We start from the raw sequence: 26,309 nt of genomic DNA, 5'->3' as shown, positions 1-26,309 counted from the left end.
TTCACAGATCTCTGCTTACCGTCATGCAATACGAAGCTTCATTGTTAACTTCCTGCAGATTCACACCGGTCCATGGTCAAATTTACATTGCTTCAATGCATTGAAAAAAAAAAAGTTTAGCAACTTTGCAATTAGCTTCACTTAAAAGGATTCATTTTTTGTTGAGACTGTTTTCATGGTAACAGACTACTAAACACACTTTATGCAGTCAGATACTGTCCAACTGCCCTACTCCCCTTCTAAGAAATGTAACAATGACAATGTCAGGTCCTCATTCGTTTCTATTGTACTGCACATTTATAACTGAATACTACTAGTCAGCAGTTTTTTTTATTAAGCACATTCCACAGTACAAAGCTTTTGATAAACAATATATTTACAGTTTCAATAAGCTATTCATACACATATGCTCAAAATAAAGGATAACACAGAACTAAAAAGTTTCCCAGTGCTTCTAATTAAATAGTATTCATGTACATATGTCCAGTAATTGTTAGCAAAATAATGTCAAGAGCGCAGCCAGAAAGTTAGTGTGTTTTAGAGTTTTCTATGGGGACAAAATTTCACCTGCAAGTTACACTAGATAGAATTACAAAATATATATTTTTAAACAACATATTTTAGGGGACACATGTATGTTTCGTACAAGCTTTATACACTTTTTAAATGGAGCAATAATTCTGGGTAAATAGAAGAAAGTGCTCACTACTAAGAATTTTACACAAATATAGGATTGACAGGACAACATCGCCATCACTGTAAGCAAGGCTGTTACTACCTGTTTCAAATGTTAATTAACAATTAGATTTTTATTAAAATGGCAAAGCGGGAAAACACACAAAAAGCAGTTAACTATAAATAGCTAAATTTTGAGCAAATAGGTTGCTTCAATATTTTGGAAAGGTTTTGATAAAATAAGCAATTTGGTTCTCAGCCAGTACGAGAGAAATACAATTATGTTTTCACCCAAAAATTTTGTCCACCTTCCACTATCAGAGACTTTCCCCCAAATACAATATCGTTAGTGACAGATGTATCTCAAAAAAATAGAGCTGTGTTTTTTTGTTCCCAGTGCTTCACACTAGTTTTCTTTTGGTCTGTTGAATCCGTAGACTAATAGCGGATACCTGGCTGCTCAAAAACAAAAGGCTGGTGAGGGCAGATCCATACAGCAGAGATAGCCGTGACTTACCATAGCTCCAGTTTTGCAGATTTTTTGGTAACAGAATCTATTCCTTTTCACCAGTTTTTGGGTATGGCTCCACAGCAGAGGACCGTTTCATCTGAAAATACTTAAGATTTCCTATAATGACTTCTACAATTCACTAGACATTTCCGATGCATTCAATGTAAAATATAAGACCTGAAATAATTTTCACTTAACAGTTGAGAGCCCACTATTCCAAAGAGCAGACAGTATTGTAGACTTTAATGTGAGGCTAACATGAGTACTGACTGAACCTTCAAACACCGAACAAAAGCATCTTAAATATTTGTGCTTATATACACTGTGAGACCCACGGGAATCATACTGTACAGAGTTCTTCAGGACAACTACAGTACATCTCTAGTGTGATTGAAGACTGCAGAAGTCACATTGTTTAATAAGTTGGAGATTTACACATTAATGGCATATTCATATTCTATTCACATTTGCACGTAAACTTATTTTTTTACATTTTAATCAAATATAAACAGAATAACCAGGAAAAAAAAAACCAAGGTATAGGTGAAAGTCATTGTGTCCAAAGTGACCAGAACTAATCTGAAGCCCAAATGCATTTAAAAATTACAACGTAATGCAACTTTGAAAAGGAAAAGAAAATCACAAGAATTACTTTGGCACAAAACAGGAACATACATTTTACAATTTAAAAATGGTGGGGAGCTCCCTGTCAAACGGTGTTTTTATTAAATCTGAATACTGACTGCAAATATTTTCTTTAAAGTGCACCTGTCAACCAACTATATCAATGAATTATTATATACTACAAATGGTTAAAAAGGACTGGAAATTAAGAAATTTTACTTGGAATGATTATCTAATCAATTTTGTGTAGTCACCTTTATGATGAACTTGCTTCAACAATATATCCCTTTTGTACCATAGAAAAAAGGAGGGACAAGCAGTAAGAGCTGCTTGTGATATGAATGCATTTATCGGAGCAATGAATTAGAAATATCCAATATGGGGAACTGAATATCCAGCATCACAATGGTGGAGAGAAAACATGGTAAAGTAACAGTCCAGAAATGTAAAAAAAAAAAAAAAAGTTGTCTACTATTTTCCAGTTTACGTAACAGGTTCATCTTTCAGAATACAATACGTGTAATGCTAGTGCTCTAGGTTTCAATACAGTGCGCAGCTTCTTTTCTTACGGCGTTGCACGACTAACCTTTTAAGCTTGGTTGTGGCAATCTCATGAAAAAAAAATGTAAGGAAAAAATAATAAGAGATGCTACAAAAATATGTAGCCATCATCATTAAAACACAAGAATTGGTGTACATAAATGAAAAAGTATTCCAAAAGAGCAACGATTGGCATTTACAGTTACATTTCCTACTACATACATGCTAAACAAAGTATCTGCGGTGTTCAAGGTTGAAAAAAAAAAATTAAGCACAAAGAACATTTGGATATGTTTGGCACCCAAAAAATTATTGGGAAACATTCTCCTTCAGAGTCACTAAGTGCAAAACAAATGAGGTTGCATCTTTTTGTACTTATTCCACTCAGCAAATGTTCAGTTCTTATATAAAATGTACATTTTCAGCTTTGGATTCTAGATGCAAATAATGAAACAGAACTTCGATGTGCATCTCCTGAAGTGGCTTGTAACTTCATAGTAAGAACAACGAGAGACATTATAATTTAAACTTTACTTGTAAGTGGCACCAGTAATAATTTCCAATAATTACTAGTACATGAGCTTCTCGCAGTATCCACATATCCAGTACAGTAGTTCAGTATAGCTAATCCCTAGAGAACAAAATGCAACAAATGAGAATTACTAAAAACAATTTGTATTCAAATCACATGCAAAACGTTCAGTTACTTCCTCCAGATGCAGAGCTTTTAGAATTGATAAAACATTTAAATTTTATTTATAATTGAAATATACTGCAGGAGACCCAGGGCTGTGGAGTCAGAGACCATTTTGGTGGAGTTGGAATAAAACTCCAAAAATATAATATAATATATATAATAAATGGTTACAATTAGTTCACTGCATTATGTGCTGAATATTTTTTTTATTCGGAATATGCTGAAATTATGGAATGTCCTATTGCTGATCTAAGGATGTAGGATTTTATGTAAGAGGAAAGTGGATGCACTTTTTGCTCATGCTCAGTAGTTCCTCCTCTACAGATCAGAAGGGAAGGAATGTCAGCACTCATCTGAGAATTGCTACAGTGATCGGGAAAACTGGATTAAGGCAGGACTGTCCAGTATATGTTCTCTATGTAAACTGCTTCATGTTGTAGAGGTTAGCTGCTCTGATGGATTCTATACACTACACATAGAATAGGAGTTGAAAATGGTTTTCTAACATCTCAAATTCAGAAATACAGAAAACACACACATGAAAAAGTACTATAGGTATAGAAGCCAAGCCTTCGTGTTATCTTGCACTGCTAGACCACAGCATTATGTTGCTAAACGCTTCCTCTACATGTTGGAGATGTTGCCCGTGTGGTTACTGAATTGCCACCCAATTAAGTCAGTGTAGAGAGGATGTTCTTTAATCTTATAATTAGACTCCATTAACAATTATTCTGTACATTTTCTTTGAAACCCCCCCCTCCCCTCCCATCACCACCACAGTGTTTTGCATAATTACAAGTAACTCCTTAAGGACGCAGTTTATAGATTTAGGCTCAGCCCCAATTTTTGGATTTTGACATGCGTTGCTCTGTATGGTTATAACTCTAGAACACTGTTACTTATCAAAATTATTCTTCTCTCAACTGGCTGATGAGTTTTGCGCTTTTTACAAAAAAAAAAAAAAAAAAAAAAAAAAAAAGAATTTTTTGAAATTCGAAATCATTGCATTTTCAGGCAGATAGATTTACCACCTAAATAAGTTGCTGAATAACATTTCCCATATATTTACTTTACATTTTCATAATTTTTGAAATGTCTGGATAATTTATTTTGAGGTTACAAATCTAATATCGATAGATTATTTTCAGAATTGACTATTTTTGGGATGAATGCTGTTTTGAATGAAAGTTTACATATTTAACATTAAAACCCCTATATAATCAAACCATTTTCAAATCTGCACCCCTCACTGCACTTTAGGAAGATTGTTAACCCCTTGAGATCTTCATAGTAATTGCATCAAAATGAAGGTAAAATTTAGAAAGGTCAAATTGTGTCAGTTACAAGTTCATTTAACCCTAAAATTTACACATTACCAAAAGATAAAAAGAGAAAAACCTCCTTACACAGTTTGTTATGCAATTTCTTCCGAGTACAGAGACCCCCCCCACATGTGGCCGTTGCCAGGATTTTAGTTTCCTCATGGGCTATAAAATCTTCGCTTTTTCATTACTGAGGCCATGTGACAGCATTATTTTTGCAGGATAAGATGCTTTATCCAGTGCTACCGTTTTGGGGTTGGTATTACCTATTGTTAAAAATTTAGGAACGGTGCAGGGGCGGGCAATCGTGGGGGAAAGACGCCCCCAAAGGCATGTTAAATGCAGCGGTCGCGACGGCGGCATTTAAAGGGTTAAACACCCGTGATCGGAGCCCACCTCTGACCGCGGGCGTTACACTGGGGTGTCGGGTATTAATTATGGCCATATTAGTTATCATTATTAGTTAGATCTGTGCCGAACCAGCATCAGCTTTGCGTCTGATATATCGGACACTGAACGCTAAGTCACTGCGGTCAGAGTCTGATTGTGTTTTAATAAATATCTTATGTTGTACCTATTGTATCGATGGTGATAGATTTAGAGTAATAAGGCTTTCTATCACTTAAACATGTCCCATGTATGTCGGAGTTTTGGCTTACCGACTCCACGTAGCTGAGGGGACCTGCTTAAAAATATGTATTTATATGTTTTGGTTTTGAGCACATGGTAATAGAGTTTTACAATTTTATGCCATGTCTGTATTCTTATTTAAAGGGAATAAGCCATATAAACTCAACATATAGCCCTGTAAGTGAAGTGTCCTTTCTTAAAATTTCAGTGGCCTGAATGTAGACAAATGAAAATTGCTATTAAGGTGAACCATGGGAGTGGCTGCAAAGTTTATATGACCAAAACATAATTTGTACTGTCAGTCACTGTCAGTTTGTATACAGGCCCTTCAATTGCATTGAGAACAGAGATGATGAGATCCATGAGATGCCTATTGCACACAATAACACTCCTACATCTCTCCACAACCTACATCTCTCCACAACACACTAGATCTGCTGTGCCACACTCCTCAAGCTGCTGCCGGTAGGAAATCCGTGTCTGTTCGCACCTCCTGGAGTCCAGGGAGCAGAAAGAGAATCTAAGCTCCACTGCCATCACACAGAAACCCCAAGTCAGAAGTTACAGTGTTGTGTCTAGAGGAATCTGAAATTGTGGACTTATATCTGTGAAATGCTGTTTATTTGTTAACAATGAATTTGAGAATGTGTTATTTTGTTATCCTGAGTGCATTTAAGAAACTTGTCTTTGATTGTGGGAATACCCCTTTAAGGGGGTAAAATCTGGTAGAGTCCCCCTTTAAGAGCAGTGACAGATGTGTCATTGCAAAAACTAAACTTTAAAAGACAAAGTTAGTAATAAATTTCATAAATATGCCAAGTTTATTATCTTGGCCAATAGAATTACAGAAATTAAAAGATAAAATACACAAATTTGTTAACTACATTTAAAAAAACCATCTGTTTTACTACATTTGCACCACCTAAGGATAAAGAGGATGGTTGTAAGGCTTTGATCAAACCAAAGTAGAGAAAGAGCTTAGCAGATCAATTCTTCCCATCAAAATAATAAAAACCCAACAAACCCCCAAAGTCAATATGGTCTATTTGGGAAGTACCGGTGTCTATTGAGTGATCATTCCTGCATGGGACAATGATTGCCATTTGTTCTGAGGCAAACATTGCAAATGGGAACATGGTCATGTTATCCACATACTTGACACTCCAAGTAATGAAACAACATCAGGTCTAGTCTCTTAATTTCTGACCACAATACGATGAATGAAATCCAAACTTACCTGGTAAGGAAACAAAAAGTGCATGATGCTATCTGGAGATGTAGGTATATGTCCTAGATGGAGAGCGGGTTTCATTAGGAGCATTTGATGGAACATTTAGAAAATCCCAGATCAAAATGGTATCATCGTGGGAGCTGCTAATGATTTGGAATTCATCAAACTGAAGACGGAATACACGTCCTGAGTGTTCCTAAAACGATTTAAGATTTGGTTAGAAATGGTTTGTTTTAAAGAGGACCTGCCACCCCATTTATCGGCACTAGGAGCTGCTTACTAAAGTAAGCAGCTCCTAGTGCTTGAACAAATGCCGCAGTGTTAAGAGTGATAGCGTTACCGGACACCTCCGGTAACGCTATCTAACACTGCTGCAGGGTATAGTGTAATTGTCGGAAAGCTCACAAAGCTGTCCGACGTATTCATGAGGGAGCGGGGTTGAGGCGTGGCTAGGGGCGGTGACTGCCGCCTAGCGCGCGGCAGTCCGGGGTAGAGGCAGCACCTCGGACCGCCCCCTGATGAATACATTGGACAGCTTTGCAACCTGTCCAATGATTACAATATACCCCGCCGCAGTGTTTGATAGCGTTACCGGAAACCTCCGGCGTTTGAACAAGCACTAGGAGCTGCTTACTAAAGTAACGAGTAAATGGCTCCTAGTAACGATAAATGGGGTGACAGGTATAAAAAAAATACATAACATATTTCTGGTAACTCCAATATGACATACATATACATCATTTACACCCCCCACTGAAGGAGCTACAGCAAATGAAACAGCTCCTTCCAATACACTCTAACCGTCTCCCTGCTAGGCGTTCCTGGAATAGTTTTTTGTTATTGGTCAGGGCAATTACAATTTTGACATGTATCAAATAAAAAAATTAAAAGAATTATGCTAAACCTCAACAAATCATTTTCAGAAAGCAAACACTTGCCTTAGTTTCAAAACTGCATTAAATGGGTTTTTCCATGAAACAAGTTGGTAACTTGCTGATTGGTAACCCCCAAACAGCAAGTTAGGCCCTATCCTATGGATAGCTAGTGCCTGCCCCCAGTACATGGCTAGCATCCCCCTGCCCAGCCTAAAAAAAACCCCCAAAAAACTGGTGCCCTCCACAGTAGTTCTGTCTTCGGCTCAGACTCCCCACATGCCATCGCTTATACCATGACATCAGTCATTTGCCAACATCATAGTGTGTGTCGATGGCAGCGTACAAACGCGCAGGAACCCGAAGACTGAGCTGAAGAAGGTATAGAAGACCTGTGTTTTTTTCCCCCATAAACTCGAGTATAAGAGTTAGGGGTTTTCAGCACATTTTTTGCTAATTAGCTTATACTCGAGTATATACTATAACCAAAAATCTGCTTTTAAGCTCAAAATTTTACCATAGTCACAGCCTGCTAAATATACCATTAAACATTAAAATGTATAAGGACACTAAAACACTTTCGCTGCCAAGGACGTATCCTGTGTCCTCACAGGGTGGCACCTCTATGGCCAAGGAGGCATGTGAAACCTCTGGTCTTCAGAGGGCTAATAGCATCGGATCCATGGCATCTAGAATCACGTCTTTTTTTCTAAGTGCCAGAGAACTGGAGATACCTGTAAACTAATGTTCATGTCATTAACCCTCTGCTACACAGAACAATCAAAAGCACACTTGCTATCTGTGATATACTGAGTAATCATTTTTTATGTGAATTGAGCCAAACAATGGACATCACCTTCTCTTCGCTACCAGTGGCTACATATGAACACTGCAACCCAGAACTTGTGCAAAAAGTTATATGTAACACGAAAAAGCACACATTCCTGAATAAAGTTTTTATTTCACACCACCCTCCATTATTTACACCCATGTTATATTGTTCTTATGCACTGCGCAAGGTTCCGTTATTGCTTCCAATACAACGGTGCACATATCACACCCATATCAAATAGTGACATTACATTCTGCTGCGGACATTACACTATGGGGGGGAAGGGGGGGGGGACTCTGCTGCGAGCATTACACTAAGGGGGGGGGGGGGCATTGTTATTGATGAAGAGGCATTATATTTGTGGTCCAATCAAGTGGCGCACTCAGAGTGGAATTAAATAGATTTATTACAGGTCGCGTTGTGTTTAGACCTGTAATAAATCTATTTGTTAATTCCACTCCGAGTGCGCCACTTGACTGGATCACAAATATAATACCACTTCCTAAAAATCCTGAGTAGTGCAGCCACACCACACAGGAGATTTTCCACCGGGAGGCAGCACCAGACCATCTGTTACTCGACTTCTAATACTCCGTAGTGTTGTGCCTATCTTAGCACAACCCCACACGGTGAGCCTTATATTCACCCTAACTCCAAATCTATTTCTAAAGGTGTGACACTATTAGCACTTTTTCCCTGTCCACTCTTGCCATACTCTATCACATTGTTATTGATGAGGAGAGACTACTGGACATTTTATTAGGAGAGTAGCAGCTGCATTTCCCACCCTACGCTCATACTCAAGACAATACGTTTTCCCAGGTTTATTGTGGTAAAATTAGGGGCTTTTTCACTGCACTGAGCTGCATATAGACACGTATGTATGTGCTCTGCCTTACACAATGGTAAAAAAACTATATATCCATAAACCAGGCTAACTAGATGTCACCAGGAATGTTCACCCAGCATTTAGGGCTTTTGGGTGAAACTGCTAGGCACTAGATGCTTTTGAAACACTAACCATATAATGGTTTGGGATATGGTTACTCATTATTTACCCACATAAGGAAGATTTGCCAAGAGAGTCTTAACCCCTTAACGCTCTGCGCCGTAGCTCTACGGCGCAGAGGTATAAGGGATGTATGAAGAGGGCTCACGGGCTGAGTCCTCCTCATACAAAGATGGGGGTTTTTGCAAAATGCATAAAACCCCCACCGCTAATAACTGCGGCTATTAACCCCCCCGTTGCCGCCGGCAAAGTCGCCGGCGGCATTTAAAAGACGGCGGCGCGCGGGCGCCGCCATCTTTTTTTCGGTCGCCACGCCCCCGAACGTCATCGGGGGGCGGCGATCGGTTGCCATGGTAGCCTCGTGTCTTCTTTTGACACAAGGCTATCTGGCAGCTGCAGATTCGTTACAATGAGCCAGTGGCTCATTGTAATGAATGACCTGCAAAAATGCCATATATTGCAATACAGAAGTATTGCAGTATATGGTAGCAGCGATCTGACCATTTAGGGTTAATGTACCCTAGATGGTCTAAAAGATAGTGGAAAAAAAAAAGAAAAAAAAAGTTTAAAAAATAAAAAAAATTAATAAAATATTAAAAGTTCAAATCACCCCCCTTTCCCTAGAACGGATATAAAACATAATAAACAGTAAAAATCACAAACATATTAGGTATCGCCGCGTCCCAAAATGCCCGATCTATCAAAATATAAAAACGGTTACGGCCGGCGGTGACCTCCGAGGCGGGAAATGGCGCCCAAATGTCCGAAATGCGACTTTTACACCTTTTTACATAACATAAAAAATGAAATAAAAAATGATCAAAATATCGCACAGACCTCAAAATGAAAGCAATGAAAACGTCGCCTCATTTCGCAAAAAATGACACCTCACACATGTCCGTGCGCCAAAGTATGAAAAAGTTATTAGCGTCAGAAGATGGGAAAATTTTTTTTTCTTTTTTGTACACATTCGTTTAATTTTTGGAAATGTATTAAAACACAATAAAACCTGTATAAATTTGGTATCACCGCGATCGCACAGAACCAAAGAATAAAGTAGAGGTGTTATTTGGAGCGAAGAGTGAAAGTCGTAAAAAGTGAGCCCACAAGAACGTGACGCACGTGACGTTTTTTTTCAATTTTTCCACATTTGGAATTTTTTTTCAGCTACGCAGTACACGGCATGTTAAAATAAATAACATCACGGGAAAGTAAAATTTGTTACGCACAAAATAAGCCCTCACACAGGTCTGTACACGTAAAAATGAAAAAGTTATGGATTTTTGAAGTTGGAGAGCGAGAAATCGGCCGAAAAACCCTGCGTCCTTAAGGGGTTAAGGACACAAAACAGTAACCTTAGCCCGTTTAGATCCATATCTATGCTGTATTTTTAGCAAAGCCCATTTGGTGCTGTCCAATGAAGTTTCTAAGGTACAAGTTCACATACAAGTGTAGACTATGCATTTAAAGCAGTGTAAATTGAGTTTGATTAGTCAATTTCCCCTATTGTTACTAGGGAAATACATCAGAGGAACCAGTGACACCCGATATGTTTAGAGCACCATTTTGAAGTTTTTGCTCCTGCCGCATGTCATGTTTCAAAGAATAAACCGCTAAATAGTTTAAAGAAAGTTATACATACCACTAAAGTTCGCAAACATAAGGTGCTGGCAGGTGCTCGTGGATCCAGGGCAGCTTGCAGATCCCAAACCTTTATTTTTCTAGAATGAAATCAGAAATTAAATTAAATTCAGAAACTAAGAAGGGAGTTATGGGAAGGAGCGGATTCGCTGTGACCCCCACAGATCACGAAAAGGAGGGGTCACACATACCTCAGTCTGACCCCTCATCGCTCCGCCAGACTCATGGATCAGAAGGCCGTGAACAATTTTCTGCTCCATTAACCTCAATAGAGATTAATGGAGCAGAACGGTCATGCACCGCCGACTGCTCCATTACTCTGTCGTACCCCTCGTCGTTCTGTCAGAGGTACGTGGAACCCCATCGGACCACTCCTTTTTTGTGATCTGTGGGGGTTTCAGCACTGAGACTCCCCACTGAACAGCAAGTTAGACCCCATCCTGTGGATAGGGCCCAACTTTTGTTCATGGGAAAACCTTTAAGGAAACCTACAATCTGTAATTACGCTAATCTGTAATTTAATAATCCTGGAACCTAAATTGTTAACTCCCTAAGGACCAAGCTCTTTTTTTTTTTTACCATGTGTTACTTTAGGAGATTATAACTTTAGAACGCTTAAACTTTTTTTTTCGTGACATTCTGTACTTCACCTTAGTGATATATTTTGGTTGAAACGAATTGCATTTATGAAAATTTTTTTTTTAAATTTTTAAAATTAAATTAAATTAATTTGGAAAATTTTGCGATTTTCTGATTTCTAAAATGTTATGCTGATCATACAGTTAGTTCAACCTCCCAAACTGGTTGCTAACCAACATTAACCATATATCTGCTTTATGTTAACAATCTATTAGAAACTCCTCACAGTACCACATTTTCAAATTGCACCTCTCAAACTATTGAAAAACAGCCCTTGTTAAGCAACTTGGACAAAATAAAACAAAATGGATGAAAATGTTAAAATTTTAACAAAATGTTTTAGCCCTAAAACGTACATGTTCATCATGCAAAAACAAATCACAGATTTCTTTTTTAAGTTTCACTCGAGTCTGGTAATATCCCACATAAGGATGTAAACAACTTTACTGGCCCATAACAGAGCGCAGGAGGGAAGGAGCGCCATCACGCATTTGGAGGGCAAATTTTGCAGAAACATATTTCAGGCGCCATATGGCATTTGCTGAGCCTATAATATAGAAGAACAAGAGAAAACCCTAAAAAGTGACCCTCAAGGGAGTATAGTAAAACTATTTTGTGGTGGTTATACCTCATTGATTGCATTAACTATTTTGGCAGTAATGAAAAATAAGATATTCTATTCTATTACAGAATATTATTAATATATTATTATTAATATTCTATTACAGATTTACTTTTATCATGTTATTTATGTTCTATGGGTCAGTACAATTATGGTGCTATCCCTTTTATATGGCTTTTTTGTAATGAATATTTTGGATAATTTTGCTTAATAAAAAGGCATTTAGAGAAAAAAAAATCACTAAGTCGCGTAAAATTTAGATTATTTTTTTGGTTGATTAATCTATAAGGGGTTGTTTTTTGCTGAATGAGTTTTTATCGTAATAACTTTTTTTTGGTTTGGTTGGATGCTCAAAAATCCAAAATTTCTGTATGGGTCCAATAATGATTTTATTTTATTGTACGGATTTTTACAGACACGATACCATATGTGCAGACTGTTCGGCAATTTTCACTTTTATTATATGTTTAACTTATTTTTTTTTATTTTATTCTTTTATTTGTAAAAGTTTAAAAAATGTAAACAAATAATAATAAAAAAAAAACGGATATATAAAGTCCCACTCGGGGACTTAAAAAGCAATCATCTAATCACTTGTTCAAACTAATACACAGCTATACTGAAATATGGCAGTGTATTAGGAGTAGGTAACCTAAGCAGATGCATAGGCTGACATGCAAAGTGACAGACCCAGTTGGAAACAGGATTATATTCTCAACAGCTGAAGACCTTCATTGGACCCTGAGTTTGCCATGGATACTATCACCATCCCAGAACTGGGGGTGAAAGCACTATAGACTCTGTGATCATGTTGCCTGCAGAAGGGATCGTGACTATTGCGATGGCAGGTGTTGCATACATCCGTGCTCCAGCACACTGTCACCGTTACTGTAACTAGTTTAGGTTCTAGGATAATTAAATTACAGATTAGGGCATTGGCAGGCAGGGGGAATCTACCATCAGATCTACTTAAGATGGTAGGTTTTCTTTAAGCGCAACAGATAGAATTTTCTCTAAATCGCAGATGCGCTTCAACATAAAAACACTTGTGACTGGGAACTAGCACTACCTTTCTCAATTCAAATGCAGCATGTGTATGTGACATTAATAAGCAGTTTTCATAATCTTCACAAAAAACGATCGGTGATCTTTAGAACTGGTTTTCGCTATAAGGACAGTAACAGAGGAGTGTGGTCAGTCTGTGAATCATGGACCGTGCGGTGCTTTTCCATGTAATCTGATAAAAAGCTAAATTTGAGAGAGGTGGAGGGACTGCAAGTACCTTTGGTCATTGTATACATACAAAACATCTATAAATTGTTATAATTTACCCATCATATGCTCCACTGACAATCCTCTTGTTATCAAATCTTATACAACGGACAAGCTCTTCATGGCCTTCTAAGACCCGTAAACATGCTCCACATTCTATATCCCATAACCTATTACAAGGGACAAAAGAAAAACCAGCATTTAATATATGTTTTAATTTTTTTTTTTACTTTCTCAACCCCAGCCAAACCTGCAATATTTAAACATTTCCCAACACAGAACCTAACCTATTCATACTATATCGGAACGTGCTGTATGCTTTCCATTCAATTCTATGGGAGCTCAAAAAACTCCCACAGAACTGAAAAAAAAGATTGCCACAATTGGTTGACTTGCTCTCTATTCACCGGTGTAACGAGAAAGGGAAACAGGGCCCAGATCCTCTAAAGGTAGGACAGCCTATATCAGGGATTATTTGACATACCCACAGAAAGTGTCAAATACATACTATTAGACTTAATAGTAGGCTTACCTGATGGTATTATCAGAAGATCCACTTACGACTAAACGGTCCCGATACTGTAAACAAGCAATTCCACGTTTGTGCCCATTTAGAGTGCGAACAAACTCACAAGTACTAGTGCTCCAAACCTAAAACAGAAGAAAAATAGGAGTTAAAATTCCCCAAAAACCCATTAATATTTTAAAACACATTGCTTCAAACCAGGACCAGCTAAGAGCAGCACTAAAGCATAGTGTACATAAAGTGATGGCTGGAAATAATGATGGCATCCGAAATAATAAAAAGACTGTTAACAGGTATTTCAACTGTGCATTATTGTAATTTTTTTTTTCTGCATCTCATGATAAGGAGCTTCAATGATAATACAGCCCTGTCCACACTTACTCTTACTGCAGCCCAGGAACTATTGCGTCAAAAAACAGGCTGTTCTTAAAGGAAACCTACCACTTGTAGTGGCAGGTTTCCGATGGAAATACCGGGCACCAGCTCAGGGTGAGCTGGTGCCGGAGCTTATTTTAGTTAGTGTTTTAAACCGCGGTATAAAACACTTTTTAAACGTTATAGCCGGCGCAGGCAGGTACGCGCTCGGCGCTTACCGTGCACGCGGCTACATAGGAAGTGAATGAGAGCCGCGCGCATGGTAAGCGCCGAGCGCGTACCTGCCTGTGCCGGCTAAAATAAGCTCCGGCACCAGCTCACCCTGAGCTGGTGCCCGGTATTTCCATCGGAAACCTGCCACTACAAGTGGTAGGTTTCCTTTAAGTTTAATTTCTAAGCCAGAACTGTATATTTTATCATTTTAACTCTCGACTATTTTTTTTTTAGTCTCTGTGACAAATTGGATTTCAAAAATGTTGGGTTGTCATAAAAACTAGGATTAACAATAAAGCTTAATTACAGACACCTTTTATAACTGTTATAGCTGTTTATTGTAGCCTCGGGCTAAAGTACTGTAAATTACCAACATCCAGAGGTCCGTCTGTAAGTTTAGTGTTCTTAAGTAGGGGACCGCCTGTAGCGTTGAACGCTGCATATACTGGGCTACTCAGTACTACGGGAGGATGCCTTATGTCAGTGGTGGCGAACCTATGGCCCGGGTGCCAGAGGTTGCACTCAGAGCCCTCTACATGGGCACCTGCGCCATCAACCCAGCGCAGAGTTCGCCAAACAGGACTCAAGGCCTCTTGCAATTCCAGGAAAGCAAGGACCCTGGAAGAAAGCTACAATGATAATCAGAAACTTCTTCTCCATTCTACTGTATTGGTGTGCTCAGGTGCCTATACAATTTAAACATGTGACAGAGCAGGGAGTAAGAAGTTACTGCTTAAATTGTCACATCGGCACTTTATGAAAAATATGTGTGTTTTAGTTGTAGTTTGGGCACTCAGTGTCTAAAAGGTTTGCCATCACTTCCTTATGTTGTTGTGTCAGCCTGTGTGCCCGCAGAGATGTCTCCAAGTGCCGCCTCTGGCACCAATGCCATAGGATCACCACCACTGTTCTACAGGATATAATTTTTTTTGGTGCAATAGTCAAGCTCCTCGGAATGCCTTTTGTGTATAGGCAGTTCTCACAGATTCCTTTCTATAAGTATGAATTAAAGAGAGTCAACTAATATGTACAATTAATGATTTTAGACCATTTCTGAGAATATGCTAATTCTTACTGGATCTATGGCATGACAAAATAATGGGCGATTTGCTCAACTCTCGTGGTGTACAGCTTACCAAGAAATGAGCCACAACAAAAGATATGCAAAAGTTTCCAAAACTTTCAAACCCACCAATTTTAACTCACCTTAATGGTCCTATCTCCAGATGCAGAGACAATATATTTGTCATCAAAGTCAACAACGTTTACCGCTGCACGGTGACCAACCAGAACACGCCTCAGAGTGATATCTGTGGGCGATGCCATATCCCAGACAGCAATAGATCGGTCCTTTGAGCAGGTAACCATTAAACCATTGCAAAATCGAAGATGAAGGACTGCTTCATTGTGATGAATTAGTGTGTTTAGCACTTCTCCACTATTAACATCCCAAACTCTACAATATAAAAACAAAATATCTTGTAAATCAGAAGGAAATCTCATCAGCGTTATTAAGTACACGTTTCCTCACTCGAGCTCTGACCATCTTCTATGCAAATCTGATATTTGAAGGCTTTAGGATAAAGCATCAGTGTTTTTTTAGGCTATGTAATACTGATGACATATTTATGGCTTATTACTAAGAGATGGTTGGTGGAGTATCCATGGCTCACAAACCCCCTTAATGCCTCAATCTGCAAAACTCTTCTCCAACTACAAGATGCCACTATAATGAATAGAATTGTAATGTTGCTATAGGTAAAGCTGTAAAATTTTGCAGCCATTCGTCTTTACTGTAGATTACGAAATACATTTCAGCAACTCAGGAGCGAATCCAGGACAATATTCAAAATTTCAGGAAATACAAATTTCAGACGAAATGAGAACATACCTGACAGTGGAGTCTGAAGATCCAGTAACTATGACTCGTTCATCGTACTGTAAGCAAAGCACTGAGCCAGTATGTCCTGTTAAGATTTTTAAACATTCCAAGCTTGTTTTATCCCAAATCTGTAGAAATTAATTTAGTTCAATTGTTAAAATTATTATGGTTTACCTTTGGATGTTAAGAAAAGTCATACATTTTAAACAGTAAATTACATGATTGGTCACCTCTCTTGACTTTTTCAATCCATATAAAACAATTTTGTACCGTCTAAGAACCCTTGCACATAGCCGTGTGGTCCCCTGGGGCAGCTCAAGGCAAGCGAAGGGGAGTGTGTGCTCCACACCCTTCCCATAGGAAGCCAAAACTGCTGTGCCATAAATCTGTCCTAAGTTAGGATATGTCCTATCTTTTATGGTTTAGCTGCCCGGCTTGCACAAGCTTGCACATTTAAAAAAATAAAAAAAAAATTGTGTGTGCGCAAATGGTCTTGGGCCCCAGAACTAATTTGTGTAGTTCCTTTTAGTAATAATAAGCAGCTAGACAAGTGTGTGTTTGAGAAAATGGGATTTAATCCTTGTGTACACACACAGACAAAAAATATTGCTGTGTAGGGCCAGTCATCTGTGGGGCATATGGTACTTCCTGTGGCACCAATTAATATTCTACTGGAAAGCTGGAAAAATATTCCATTTGTGGTGGAATTGTCAAAACGCAGTTGCTCAATTTTCTAGTAGGGTTTTGTGTTTTTTTACAACTTTCATGTGCCCTAAATTAAGTTTTCCCGTCTACAAAGAATGGAGAAATGTGCAATTTCATCATGGTATCACATAAACTGTAAGAAAAAAAGAATACAGAAAATCACATTGTACTGGTTTTAAATAATTAACATTTTATGGCATGAAATAATTATTTGACCTCCTACCAACCAGCAAGAATTCTGGCTCTGACCGTTTAGGCTACGGTCACATGCAGCGCTTGCATGCATGGAAATGCATGCGATTGGTTACCAGCACCTGGTGCCTTGCATTTAAACAATTCAAGACAACGTGTGACTGCACCCTTATACAGGACAGATGATGCTGTACTACATAGCAGACAACTACCATTAACTGCAGCAAGGGACTGCAGCACCTAATCAGTGCCACAAATTAGTTGCCATGATTACCTGCAAGAGGCCCCATACCTGTAACTTAAAGAATCCGTCAGGTCAATTTGGGACCCTAAACCACTTAGACGTCCGTATGGACCTGTGATTTAGGGTCCTAAATTTATCTGTTTAAAAATTGTGTGGATGCAAAATTAACAAAAAACATTTATTCTTACCTGGATGGGAGTCCGATGCGGCACATTGGACTCGGTATATCCAACAGCGACAGTTCCTCTTATGTTGCGAGAAGTGACTGACGGGACAGTATCCCCTGTTGCACTGCACATGCGGGGTGGGGCTTAGAGTGATATACACTCACCGGCCACTTTATTAGGTACAGCATGCTAGTAACGGGTAGGACCCCCCTTTTGCCTTCAGAACTGCCTCAATTCTTCGTGGCATAGATTCAACAAAGTGCTGGAAGCATTCCTCAGAGATTTTGGTCCATATTGACATGATGGCATCACACAATTGCTGCAGATTTGTCGGCTGCACATCCATGATGCGAATCTCCCATTCCACCACATCCCAAAGATGCTCTATTGGATTGAGATCTAGTGACTGTGGAGGCCATTTGAGTACAGTGAACTAATTGTCATGTTCAAGAAACCAGTCTGAGATGATTCCAGCTTTATGACATGGCACATTATCCTGCTGAAAGTAGCCATCAGATGTTGGGTACATTGTGGTCATAAAGGGATGGACATGGTCAGCAACAATACTCAGGTAGGCTGTGGCGTTGCAACGATGCTCAATTGGTACCAAGGGGCTCAAAGAGTGCCAAGAAAATATTCCCCACAACATGACACCACCACCACCAGCCTGAACCGTTGATACAAGGCAGGATGGATCCATGCTTTCATGTTGTTGACGCCAAATTCTAACCCTACCATCCGAATGTCGCAGCAGAAATCGAGACTCATCAGACCAGGCAACGTTTTTCCAATCTTCTACTGTCCAATTTCGATGAGCTTGTGCAAATTGTAGCCTCAGTTTCCTGTTCTTAGCTGAAAGGAGTGGCACCCGGTGTGGTCTTCTGCTGCTGTAGCCCATCTGCCTCAAAGTTCGATGTACTGTGCGTTCAGAGATGCTCTTCTGCCTACCTTGGTTGTAACGGGTGGCGATTTGAGTCACTGTTGCCTTTCTATCAGCTCGAACCAGTCTTCCCATTCTCCTCTGACCTCTGGCATCAACAAGGCATTTCCGCCCACAGAACTGCCGCTCACTGGATGTTTTTTCTTTTTCGGACCATTCTCTGTAAACCCTAGAGATGGTTGTGCGTGAAAATCCCAGTAGATCAGCAGTTTCTGAAATACTCAGACCAGTCCTTCAGGCACCAACCATGCCACGTACAAAGGCACTCAAATAACCCTTCTTCCCCATACTGATGCTTGGTTTGAACTGCAGGAGATTGTCTTGACCATGTCTACATGCCTAAATGCACTGAGTTGCCGCCATTTGATTGGCTGATTAGATATTAAGTGTTAATGAGCAGTTGGACAGGTGTACCTAATAAAGTGGCCGGTGAGTGTATATATATTTTTTTTTCCCCCATTTATACAGCCATGTAAGGGGCTGTTTGGGACACTAGCAATAGTGGCTTAGACACCTTCCTCCCCTCGTTCGTTCCCTGAAATTGAATAAGGTGGTCATGATTGATACGCCAAGTTTCAGTCGCTTGTAGATATTTTAGGCATAACATCCAGCAAGTGCCATTCCCGTTCTTTGTCGGAGGGTGGGTTCTCGCAAAATGATAGCAAAATGTTATCCTTATCCCAGTGGAAGCTGGAGACCACCTTAGGAACAAAATTAGGATAACTCGGTCATCAAAAATACACATAAATAGTTCTTTTATTGAGATAGCTAGAAGATTGGACAGGCTACAAGCTATCAGAGTGGTAGTTTTTAAGCTTTGATGTTGGATTTTTGAATTGGTTCAAATGGTTCTTTGACCAGAGCTTTAAGCACCAGCGTAAGATCCCACAAGGAGACCTTCTTGAGAACCTGAGGCTTAATTTTGGAGGCCACAGAAATGAACCAGTTGACCCACCTGTGATAAATAAGGGGCTGGTTGAAGTACTTTTCAAAGTACTGGTGGACAGTCCCAACTCTAGTCCTGCCTGCAGAAATTAAAGGACATGCAAAATTTTTGGGTTAGCCTCAGATGCAGGTTTTCCTGAAAGAAAGCAGTAAACGGCTTACATATATCATGATATATTCTGAACGTAACCGGCTTTCTACTTGCTTTCAGTGTTTTAATGACACTGGAGGAAAGTCCCTGAGATCTTAAGAATTTGGACTCAGGATCCATACTGACAGCTGCAGTCTTTCTGGATCTGGATTGGGCCCCAAAACAAAAGGTTTTTTGATACTGGCAGGAATATCAGAACCTGAAGGGACATTGCTTCCAGTAGCGGATACCAGCTCTTTTTTGGTCAGTTGGGGCAAATCAGTATTACTTTTGTCTTGTCCGGATATTTTTTTTTTTAGAGCTCTTGCGACAAGGGGAATAGGGAGGGGGGGGGGGGGAGAGGAAAGGGGAGCGTTTGCAAGCGGGATATTCCAGGAATTAGAGAAGGCGTCCGGATGTTCTCTTTTTTCCGAAAAGTGACCCCACAGTGATGTTAGGTAATGGAAAGTATCCCAACTTAAGTCGGGAAAGTAAACTTCAGTGGGAAGCTTATACTTATAGGACATTTTCCTATAAGCCCAAAAGAATATTTTCTGAGCCAGAGACGATAGATAAGGAGATCTCGCGACCCCCTCTCTTTTTAGTTAAGACATTGTTGTAGTGTTGTCAGATAAGATTAAAAGGTTGTGATGAGCTAGATGGATGGTGTTGGGATGTAGTGCCTCCCAAACTGCCCTGAGGTCCCGGTTAGAAAGTTTTCCTGGATACGCTTTCTGACCACAAACACTGGTCGAGGTGCTTAGGGAAGACTGCTCACCATCTAGACTTGCTTGCATCTGTCTGGATTATGATGCATGGATGGTGTTTCCAGAATACTCCCCTCCTTAGGTGTACTACTTTCAGCTATCATTGAAGATCCTTTTTTACTGCTGTAGGAAAAATAATCTTCTCATCTTGTTTTTTGTTCCTTAAAAACTTAGAACCCTCCCTTGGACGACTCGAGAATGGATTTTGCTCCAGGCCACTGAAACAATACAAGCACTGTTAGCAGCCCTAGAGTCTTCATGGCGTCTATAACCGTGATAGAGGACTTCCTTCTGACAGTGATATCTGGGTTCTGATGTGGACCTGAGAAAAGTCACCAACTCCACCAATACCTTGGTAAAAGGTTCTTGAATCTGAGGAGATACCGAAGGGGAGAGCACAGAACTGAAAGTGTAGTGTGAGACCCCCCCACCCCCCCATGTAAACAGGACAGAGAATCTTAGGAAAATTTGGGAGGATAAATGGATAGAGACGGGATAGTACACATCCTTTAAGTCTATGGTGCACATGAAGGAATCTTAGTGAATCAGTTTATAGTGGATGTTACCGATTCCATTCAAAATAAGTCTGTAGGTGATAAACTAGTTTTAGGTTGATTATGAGACTGTTTGACCCATTTGGTTTCTTTACCAAGAAAAGGGAGGAGATACCAAAAAGATACCCAACTTTTCTTGCGGTCCGGGGTGATCATTCCAGTCCCTCAAGCTCAATAGTGAAGATACATTTTGCCAAATTAGAAGATGTGAAGCAGGGGAGAGAGAAGAAGAAGGTGCCTTCTATTTTGTAGGGGGAAGACAGGTAAATTCCATTTTGTAGCCATAATTTATGATACCCAAGACCCAGGGGTTGAATATTATTCCTAGCCATTGTTTCCCAAGTTTAGCAGTATTGGGGACTAGGATTGTTTTCTCCAGATCCTTCCATTCTTCTCAAATCAGCTCTTCCAGGGTATTGGAAATATACCTTAACGCTTTATCCCCCAAACAATTCATCTTCCCTGGATTTTGGTGGTATAATGTCCTCATTATCTAAGGTTTGTCTTATGGCTTTAAGCAAATTGTCCAGGTCTTCTGACTGGAAGAGAGGCCTGGAATCTGCAGTGCTCCCCATCCATAACTTAACATGGGGTCTCAGAGTCATTATCCTCCTCTTCTGAGACAGATTATTCCAAGTCAAATCTCGGTTTCTTACAGGGAAGGACCTTAGGAGGTAGCCGCTGTAATGGAAGAAACTACTTTCTCTTCTACGAAAAACTATCAGTTCATGAATAAAAGATGATATCTCTTCCCTCAAAGTTATAAATGCAGGCCTTACATATTGCTTCTTATAAGAGTTGGACATTGAGTGAAAATACAATACATTTACTAGTTTTGTTTTCTCAGCCTTTTCAGGTTTTTCATGTTTGCTTTCCCCTTTATCCTCTTTGCATTTCCCCTTAGACCCCTGGACCTTGTCCTAGGAATGCAAATAGGATGCTAAACCTGGTGTTTACAACAAGAAATAGTGCATTGAACTACCCAACGACACCCACTTAAAAGAGGTGGACCAGATCTGCCTCAATCAGCCATAATTTGCCTGGATCAGCTTGGAGTGGAGAGATGCCATATATAGTATATACAGTCATGGCCGAAGTTTGAAAATAATACAAATGTTAATTTTTACAAAGTACTGCATCAGGTCTTATAATGGCAATTTGCATATACTCCAGAATGTTATTAAGAGTGATCAGCTTTACAGCAATTAATTGCAAAGTCAATATTTGCCTAGAAAACGAATTTTTTCCCCCAAAACACATTTGAACTTCATTGCAGGCCTGCCTTAAAAGGAGCAGCTAACATCGTTTCAGTGATTGCTCCATTAACACAGGTGTGGGTGTTGTTGAGGACAGGGCTGGAGATCAATCTGTCATGATTAAGTAAGAATCACACCAATGGACACTGGACCATGGTTATCTCTAAAGAAACACAGTCTTCCAGTTATCATTGCACTGCACAAAACTGGCCTAACAGGGCAGAGTATCACAGCTAGAAAGATTTCACCTCAGTCAACAATCTATCGCATCATCAAGGAATTCAAGGAGAGAGGTTCCATTGTTGCCAAAAAGGCTCCAGGGCACCCAAGAAGGACCAGCAAGCGCCAGGACCGTCTCTTAACCCCTTCCCGGTTTGGGTCCCGGTACACGGAGAGGGCTTGCGGGCCGAGCCTTCTCCATAGCCGGCAAGTCTTTGCTGCATATTGCAGTGTGTTTTATTGCTGATCGCTGCCGGCAAAGGTGCCGGCAGCTTCAAAAAGATGGCGGCACCTTTCTGAGGATCGTCACTCCCTGTAACGTCATCGGGGAGCGGCGATCCGTCGCCATGGTAGCTTTGAGTCTCACGAAGACCCGAAGCTACTTCGGGTTAACCCATGCATTACAATGTGCTATCAGCACATTGTAATGTATGAGTAGTAAAATCCCCATATACATGATAGGATCGTACAGACACCCTAGGGTTAAAGTACCCTAGGGAGTCTGAAAAATAGTAAAAATAAAAAGTTAAAAAAAAAAAAATTTAAATAAAAAAACCTAAAAATCCAAATCACCCCCTTTCCCTAGAACTGATATAAATATAAATAAACAGTAAAAATCATAAACACATTAGGTATCGCCACGTCTGAAAATGCCCGATCTATCAAAATAGGATAACGTTTTTCACTGCGTTTAACCTTGTAATGGAAAATCGCACCCAAAGTCGAAAATGGTACTTTTTTGCCATTTTAAAAAAAAATAAAAAATTCTATAAAAAGTGATCAAGAGGTCGTACAGTCCTAAAAATGATAACATTGTAAACGTCATCAAAATCCGCAAAAAACGGCACCACCCACAGCTCCATACACCAAAGTATGAAAACATTATTAGCGCCAGAAGATGGCAAAATCCCTTAAAAAAATTTTGTACAGGAGGTTTTAAATTTTTTTTAAATTTATGAAAACATTGTAAAACCTATACAAATTTGGTTCCCCGTAATCATACCGACCCAAAGAATAAAGTACACATGTCATTTGGGGTGCCCAGTGAAATCCATAAAAACCAAGCCCACAAGAATACGGCACAAATTAGTTTTTTCACCAATTTCATTTTGGCGGGAATTTTTTTCCCACTTCCCAGTACACAGCATGGAATATTAAAATACCACCATTTTGAAGTGTAATTTGTTATGCAGAAAATAAGCCGTCACACAGCTCTGTAGATGGAAAAATTAAATAAGATTTTTACAGATTTTTGAATGTGGGGAGTGAAAAACGAAAAAAAAAAAAAAAAAGGCTGCGGCAGGAAGGGGTTAAAAGTGTTTCAGCTTCAGGATCGGGCTACCATCAATGCAGAGCTTGCTCAGGAATGGCAGCAGGTAGGTGTGAGTGCATCTGCATGCACTGTGAGGTGGAGACTCTTGGAGCAAGGTCTGGTGTCGAGGAGGGCAGCAAAGAAGCCACTTCTCTCCAGAAAAAACATCAGGGACAGACTGATATTCTGCAAAAGGTAGTGGACTGCTGAGGACTGGGGTAAAGTCATTTTCTCTGATGAATCCCCTTTCCAATTAGAACATCTGGAAAACAGCTTGTTTGGAGAAGACAAGGTGAGCAATACCACCAGCCTTGTCTCATCCCAACTGTAAAGCATCCTGCTACCATTCATGTGTGGGGTTGCTTCTCAGCCAAGGGAATTGGCTCTCTCACAGTCTTGCCTAAAAACACATCCATGAATAAAGAATGGTACCAGAACGTCCTCCAAGAGGAACTTCTCCCAACCGTCAAAGAGCAGTTTGGTGATCAACAATGCCTTTTCCATCATGATGGAGCACCTTGCCATGAAGTAAAAGGTGATAACTAAATGGCTCACTTCAATCCCCACAAGAGACTAACTCCAGGCCCCTGCCATCCTAGCCCCCCCCCTGCCCATCACCCTCTGTTTAACATAACCTCTAGTTTTATTGCCCCAGCTTATCTTCATTGAGTCTCACCATATGTACTAATTATCTTGTTGTAACATCCCTCAAATATTGTGTTTTTCTCTCAGTTCTTCATTTGTATCCATGCCTGAAGAAGGGGCCTGTGTGCTTGAACCATATATAATTTTTCTGGTTAGCTAATAAAGGTATCATTCCTTAAGCACTTTTGTAGTTTTTACACAAAAGTATTTACATCAGTTTTTTTTTTTTTCCTGGCTAACACGGTACGTCAACAATTTTCTCAACATACTCTTACTGTCAATAAAAGCTTTTGTTACTCATAATATGATTGCACTTGTATTTCTGTATGTGATAAAAACATCTGACAAGCACACATAAAAACCAGAGGGCAACAGATCATGTGAAAATATAATATTTGTGTCATTCTCAAAACTTATGGCCATGACTGTATACAGAGACCTCAGATCAGAGTGACTAGCACGCTTAAATACTTTTATGGGGAGCCGATCCCCCTAGTAGCAAAGCGCACCGCTGGCGTCTCCTCTCCAAATGATGCTCCACGGTCCCAGAGCAGCTTTTCCGGTCACTGACGGAGTTGTCATGGTAAGTACTAGTGCGAGCCGGGAAATGTAGTGTAAGTCGCCGGAGCGTTCGGTCATGCGAATTGCCGCGCAGAGGCAAAAAAAGGACATTAATGAGGCCACAATGAGGACCGTGGCCGGCTGAGAGCCCAGCCCACCGGGGATTTCACCCAGGAGGACGGCATGACCCGTGAATATTCTGTACTTGGCCCCCCCTACCTGGAGGAGAGAGATGGAACCCTTCTTGACCTGACCTAGTAGGGACAAGGATAACACTGGCGGGAGGATGCGGGAGGGGTCCTTTTAACCCATCTTCTTCCTGTCATAGTATCATAGTATATAAGGCTGGAAAAAGATGCAAGTCCATCAAGTCCAACCTTTATTTAATTCTTAAATGTTTTATCCCCATAATCTGTGATATTTTTGCTCTCCAGAAAGGTATCCAGGCCTCTCTTGAACATGTAAATAGAGTCCACCATAACAACCTCCTGCGGCAGAGAGTTCCATAGTCTCACTGCTCTTACAGTAAAGAACCTTTGTCTATGGTGATGGTAAAATCGCCTCTCCTCTAGGCGCAGAGGATGCCCCCTTGTCCTGGTCACAGGCCTAGGTATAAAAAGATCTTTGGAGAGATCCTTGTACTGTCCGTTCAGGTATTTTTACATTGTAATGAGGTCTCCCCTCAGTCGTCTTTTTTCTAAAATGAATAATCCCAAATTTTGTAATCTGTTAGTGTATTCTAATCCCCCCATTCCCCTAATAATCCTGGTTGCTCTCCTCTGCACCCATTCCAGCTCTGCTATATCCTTTTTATACACTGGTGCCCAAAACTGTACACAATATTCCATATGTGGTCTGACCAGCGATTTGTATAAGGGCAAAACTATGTCTTTATCATGAGAATCTATTCCTCTCTTGATACATCCCATAATTTTATTTGCTTTAGCAGCAGCCGCCTGGCTCTAGTCACTAAAATTAAGTTTACCATCCACCAATACCCCCAAGTCCTTTTCAGCTCCAGTTTTACTAAGTAATTGACCGTTTACAACATAATTATACTTTTTGTTTCCATGGCCCAAGTGCATAACTTTACATTTATCAACATTAAACCTCATCAACCATTTATCTGCCCACTCCTCAAGCTTCCACAAATCCCTCTGTAATGCTAAACTATAGACCTCAGTATTTATTACTTTACACAGCTTAGTATCATCTGCAAATATTGAAAAATATTAAAAAGAAGTGGCCCCAATACTGACCCCTGTGGCACTCCACTGGTAACGTCAACCCAATCTGAGAATGTGCCATTAATGACGACCCTCTGTTTTCTATCACTAAGCCAATTACTTACCCAAATACACAGATTTTCTCCTATTCCCAGCAGTCTCATTTTATATACCAACCTTTTATGTGGCACAGTGTCAAATGCCTTTGAAAAGTCCAGATATACAACATCCACAGCGTCCCCCAGATCCAGTCTTGAACTTACCTCCTCGTAGAAATCAATCAGATTAGTCTGACAGGACCGATCTCTCATAAACCCATGCCGACGCTGGGTT

General features: G+C 39.9%; 1 protein-coding gene across 2 annotated transcripts in view; it reads right to left on the bottom strand.

Moving 5' to 3' along the window:
- Positions 1 to 311: 311 nt before the first annotated feature.
- The window catches only part of FBXW11 (F-box and WD repeat domain containing 11), a 52,914-nt gene continuing 26,916 nt past the window's right edge, over positions 312 to 26,309 (bottom strand). For both annotated transcript variants that reach the window (XM_072145771.1, XM_072145770.1), the window contains 7 exons: positions 16,123 to 16,241; positions 15,438 to 15,687; positions 13,650 to 13,768; positions 13,177 to 13,287; positions 10,586 to 10,664; positions 6,237 to 6,426; positions 312 to 2,981 (listed from right to left, as the gene is read on the bottom strand). In XM_072145771.1, the coding sequence (XP_072001872.1) occupies positions 6,265 to 6,426; positions 10,586 to 10,664; positions 13,177 to 13,287; positions 13,650 to 13,768; positions 15,438 to 15,687; positions 16,123 to 16,241 (840 nt within the window). In that variant the 3' untranslated portion in view covers positions 312 to 2,981; positions 6,237 to 6,264. The remainder of the gene's footprint in view (positions 2,982 to 6,236; positions 6,427 to 10,585; positions 10,665 to 13,176; positions 13,288 to 13,649; positions 13,769 to 15,437; positions 15,688 to 16,122; positions 16,242 to 26,309) is intronic.

Source organism: Engystomops pustulosus, chromosome 4, assembly GCF_040894005.1.
Source record: "Engystomops pustulosus chromosome 4, aEngPut4.maternal, whole genome shotgun sequence".
Taxonomy (NCBI): Eukaryota; Metazoa; Chordata; class Amphibia; order Anura; family Leptodactylidae; genus Engystomops; species Engystomops pustulosus.
Note: the sequence above shows the minus strand (reverse complement) of the source record. Positions and strands in the feature narration are given on the sequence as shown.